This window comes from Trichechus manatus, unplaced genomic scaffold (genome assembly GCF_000243295.1).
Source record: "Trichechus manatus latirostris isolate Lorelei unplaced genomic scaffold, TriManLat1.0 scaffold00338, whole genome shotgun sequence".
In the NCBI taxonomy this organism is placed as follows: domain Eukaryota; kingdom Metazoa; phylum Chordata; class Mammalia; order Sirenia; family Trichechidae; genus Trichechus; species Trichechus manatus.
The window spans coordinates 634,417-639,285 of record NW_004444274.1 but is presented as its reverse complement, the minus strand read 5'-3'; the positions used below and the strand labels follow the sequence as shown (position 1 = coordinate 639,285).

The following is a 4,869-nucleotide window of genomic DNA, read 5'->3' as shown; positions in this document are numbered from 1 at the left end:
GGCCTGGCCCGGGCCTGGCGCCTTCGGCCACCCTCGTGTCACTGTCGTCCGTGTCCGACTGCAACTCCACGCGTTCGCTGCTGCGCTCCGACAGCGACGAGGCTGCGCCGGGCGCGCCCTCCCCGCCGCCCTCCCCCCCTGCGCCCACGCCCACGCCCACACCCTCACCCAACACCAACCCTCTGGTGGACCTGGAGCTGGAGAGCTTCAAGAAGGACCCACGCCAATCGCTCACGCCCACCCACGTCACGGCCGCACGCGCCGTGAGCCGTGGGCACCGGCGGACGCCATCGGACGGGGCGCTGGGACAGCGGGGGGCGCCTGAGGCTGCGGGCAACGGCCCTGGTGAGTGAGGCGGCCCACCCAGGTCCAGTGTCCCAACCTAGCCTCCAACCACCTGGTGCCAGGTGGCCTCCTGCTTGGCATGGGGAGGGGAGAGCCCCTGTGCCCCCGTGCCCCTCACTGCTGGCAGCATTGTGGGTCCCCTGTGACTGAGATCTAGGTAGCAAAGGCGAATGTCTACAGTCAGGTGACGTGAACAACAGCAGCGAGAGTCACTACAAGCCAGTAGCTGTTGAGTGGGGCTCCTGGCAATGCCTTTTGTGTCAGAGTAGAATTGTGCTCCACAGGGTTTTCAATGCTTATTTTTCAGAAGTAGATTACCAGGCCTTTCTTCTGAGGCACCTCTGAGTGAACTCCGACCTCCAACCTTTTCATTAGCAGTTGAGCACATTTACCATTTGCACCACCGGGGGACTCCATAATCACTACAGCTAACACGTAACACCCATGATGTGCTAATAAGTGCTGTTCTATATACTTTACATCGGGGCTTCTAACTGGTTCATACTGGTTCAGTCATGGCTGAGGAAGTGAAACCAGAACCAAAAACAGGCAAGCCAAACCCCTTGCCTTCAAGTTGATTCGGACTCATAGCAACCCTACAGGACAGGGCAGAACTGCCCCCATAGGGTTTCCAAGGTCTGGCTGCTGGATTCAGACTGCTGACCTTTTGGTTAGCAGCTGAGCTCTTAACCACTGTGCCACCAGGGCTCCAAAACCAGAACAGACCTCAGTTTTTACGTCTGGGTGATCCGGAACGTAAATGGAACTGGAAAAATTACAGGTTGAAGCCCTGGTATGCGAGACTCGGAAATGGCATAGTGAGCCCTTTGAGGAGCCTAACGCATGTGATTGGATTATTGGCCAGACTGGGGAGAGTGACACACATTCAAAGAGGCCCCGTCAGCGGCCATCTGTGAGTGGGCCACCACTGTTCGTGCCTCTGCTCAAAATCCAACGGGCAAGAGATTTGGTTGCTATGCAACACGAACGCTGCCCTTGTTTTCTAAGAGGGAGATTAAGTTTCTAGCAGGGCCTTGACCTGTAATTTTTCCCATTCCAGTTCACCCAAATTCTGAAACTTCAAGTCCGTTCCAGTGTTGCTTCCTCCGCCATGACTTAACCAGAAGAATGGGTTTGAAGCCCTGCTTTACACTTATTAACAGCAACACAGATGATAATAGATAAGATTTACTAAGTACCTACTATCGGACACTGTGCTACGTGTCTTAGATGCGTTATTATTGTTGTTTAATCCTTACCTTTGCAGTAAGGTGCTATTATTATCCCCCTACAGAGACAGTGCCATGCCTGAGGTATATATATATGGTATACCTTGGTATCTGTACCTTGGTGTATAGACTGTAGGTATATATGTGTGAACTAGCCTAGTGTGAGACAGTCGGGAGCGATGAGAGCTTTAGCTAAAGGGGCAACAAGAAAACAGGCTCCGAAAGGTTAAGGAACTTGCCCAGAGTCACACCTAGATGAGTGAGCCATTGGGAGTGGTCGGGGCTTAGCTAAAGGCCCCACCACTGATAGGCTCCAGATGGCTGTTGCCTTGCTGGAAAGCAGGCCCAGCAAGATCAGCGGATCTTTCCAGAGAAACCCCAAATCCTGATCTTCATGTGACGCCTCTGCCCACCCCCGCCCCCCTCACCTCATTTGATTCTCTCTTCCCAGGCCCTCGAGACCCCCTGGACTTCCCCCGCCTGCCTGACCCCCAGGCTTTGTTCCCGACCCGCCGCCGGCCCCCTGAGTTCCCCGGCCGCCCCACCACCCTGACCTTTGCCCCGCGCCCCCGGCCGGCCGCCAGCCGCCCCCGCCTGGACCCGTGGAAACTGGTCTCCTTTGGCCGGACGCTCAGCATCTCACCTCCCAGCAGGCCAGACACTCCAGAGAGCCCTGGGCCCCCTGGCATGCGGCCCACACTGCTCGACATGGACATGGAGGGGCAGAGCCAGGACAGCACCGTGCCCCTGTGTGGGAGCCATGGCGCCCACTGAGGCCTGCCCGCCATGCCCTGCTGGGCAGCCATGAATGTAGCGCCCCAGGCCCCGCCCCAGCCCACCACGCCACAGGCTGGGGAGGCCCTGGGCAAGATACTCATTCTATTTATTGGGGAAGGGGGGAGGGGGCCACTTAATTTATTCCTTTGTACCTGCAGCAAGGGGGGGAAGGGTGGGCAGGGATACTCAGGGACAGGGCATCATGGGAATTTGGCACAAAATGCAGCATTAAAGGTGACCCCTGCCCCCTACTGCACTTGGCTGTGTGTCTGTCCCCAGCCCAAGCCCTGATGCTGGGTTATTCCCAATGGGCATCCCCCAGCCCACTCTCCTTCCATCGGCCTCTCTGAGTGTCTGAGGCTCAGGCCCATGTGCCCTCCCTGGCCCCCACAAGGACACCACACAAAAACGTTATGGTCACCAGTGACGAGTGCTTTACCATGGAACACGGGTGGGGGCAGTAACGTGAGGTGGGGGTGGGGATAGGGACGGTTCCCCCGGGGTGGCCTCAGCCAGTCACATCCCGAGTCCGGGCCCCAGCCCCACTGTCTTCCCGCTGGAGGCCGCACCGGTTCATCTTCAGCTGAGTCAGCTGGATGTAGCGGAGGACATTGGTGTCTGCAGGGGAGGTTGATGGGTTATCTGGTGTCCTGGGGTAGCAAGTGACATCTGCACCACCTCCGCTCACACCCCACTGTCCCCAGGCTTCAGTGACTCCCCAGAGCCCTCCCTCCACCTGGCCTCCAACCTCACACCCCTTCTCCCTCTGTACACCGTGCCTCACACAATCTGTGTCACCAGAGCCCCTGCCGGGAAGCCCAGCCACAGTGAGCAGAGCAGACGCTCCACACCGCCATGCCTTTGCCCTCGCTCCACCCTCGCCAGGAATGCCTCCTGTCACACACACACGTCCACCCGTCCTCCTCTACACCTGCAAGAACCTGCTCTCTCTAAACCACAGAACTGGAAGACATACCCTGCTTTTTTGCTCCTACAAACTCGAGTATTGTGTTTATCTGCCTGCGCACACAGACACACACACACACACACACACACACACACACACACACACACACACACACACACACGCACTGCCTGTGATCTCCCAGAAGGCAGGAACAGGCTCCGCCTCCCCACCCCCAAATTCCTGGCATTGCCTCCCTGGGGTCTGCCACCAGCAAGTGCCCACCAGTGGTGGCTGGGTGAACGTGAGTGCAAATGGAACAGTGAGTGAGCAAGTGAACGGGGACAGTGAATGGAGAGGAGGTCACGTGGGTGGACAGGTAACTGGCTGGGCAGGCAAATGGTAGGCATGGTGGCTGGGTCAGGGACTGAATGGATGAGGGTGGCCGGGTTAGGGTTAGGAGAACGCTGGTGAGCGGACAGGCTGGTGGAGGGATGGATGGATGAACGAATGGCGGTGAGTAGGTGGATGCAGATGGGAAGCTGGCTGGGTGGTTCAGCACTTTCTCGAAGAAGTTCTGTGTCAGGACGCTTCTGCTTCACTGCCCTCATCCCCCCGCCCCCATACTTTATTAAGTACCTACTATCAGGCACTGGGCTACATGTTTGAGATACATTACTACTATCAGTATTTCATTTAATCCTCATCTACTGTAGTAATAGCAAGGTACTATTATTACCCCCCTCCAGAGAGAGTCCTCGTCCTTGTACTCTCTGCTCTGGCTCCTTTCCCTGCCTGAACCCATCCCTCAGCCCCGCCCTCGCCCCGCCCCTCACCTGTGGGCTCTCGGCTGCGGGCCTCCTGCAGGTAGCGCAGCGCGCGTGGGTAGTCACCCAGGTGGTAGAAGGCAATGCCAGCGCGGTAGGTGGCCTTGAAGTTGCCCTGCTGCTTCTCCAGCACCTTGAGACAGTATTCGCGCACGCGCTCATAGTTCACCAGCTCCGACTGCAGCAGGCAAGCTGCGGGGACACCGGCCAGGACTCTCAGAGTCTATTGGCATCCCCAAACTCTGCCTGAACTCGAGGAGCCTGGCTCCTATCCTGCAGGGAACCCCTACCCTACGCCCGGCCCAAGGGCTTGCTCAGACCAGCAGAGGGCGCCAATCTGCTGACCAATCAGAATAGTCTCAATCTGCTCCGCCGCCAGAGGGCGCCAAAAACACGGCCAAGCGCGCTCAGGCCACTAGCTGAGCGGTTTCGGGCGCCGCGAGTGTTAAGCGCAGAGGTGACTGACGGAGCCGTGAATGACTCACCCAGGGTAGGCTTTTCTCACCTTAGATTTGCGGGTGGCAGCGGAGGAAAGAGTGACTCAGAGGACGTGGGTCCTGAAGACCCAGCCTGCAGCTCATTTGCTGCACCCAGCCCCTCCATCAGGAGACTCCTGTGACCCCCTGCACCCTCAAGCCCTCTCCCCACACAGTCCACAGCCCTGGCCCCTTCAAGCCCCCAGCCCCCTCCGCACCTGCCCCCTCTACGCCCCCCGACGGCGCCGTACCGGTGAGACAGTCATAACACTCCACCTCCGTGTTCTCCACCAGGCGCCGCTGCTCCTCGC

At 58.3% G+C, this 4,869-nt stretch overlaps 2 protein-coding genes across 2 annotated transcripts in view; one reads left to right on the top strand and one right to left on the bottom strand.

Moving 5' to 3' along the window:
• MAP3K10 (mitogen-activated protein kinase kinase kinase 10) overlaps positions 1 to 2,348 on the top strand; it is a 20,935-nt gene extending 18,587 nt beyond the window's left edge. Inside the window, exons 11-12 of the mRNA XM_012559852.2 lie at positions 5 to 345; positions 2,026 to 2,348. Coding sequence (XP_012415306.2) covers positions 5 to 345; positions 2,026 to 2,348 — 664 coding nt within the window. The remainder of the gene's footprint in view (positions 1 to 4; positions 346 to 2,025) is intronic.
• Positions 2,349 to 2,859: 511 nt separating this feature from the next.
• The window catches only part of TTC9B (tetratricopeptide repeat domain 9B), a 4,572-nt gene continuing 2,562 nt past the window's right edge, over positions 2,860 to 4,869 (bottom strand). The window contains exons 2-4 of the mRNA XM_004390869.1: positions 4,810 to 4,864; positions 4,092 to 4,274; positions 2,860 to 2,969 (exon numbers count right to left, since the gene is read on the bottom strand). Coding sequence (XP_004390926.1) covers positions 2,860 to 2,969; positions 4,092 to 4,274; positions 4,810 to 4,864 — 348 coding nt within the window. The remainder of the gene's footprint in view (positions 2,970 to 4,091; positions 4,275 to 4,809; positions 4,865 to 4,869) is intronic.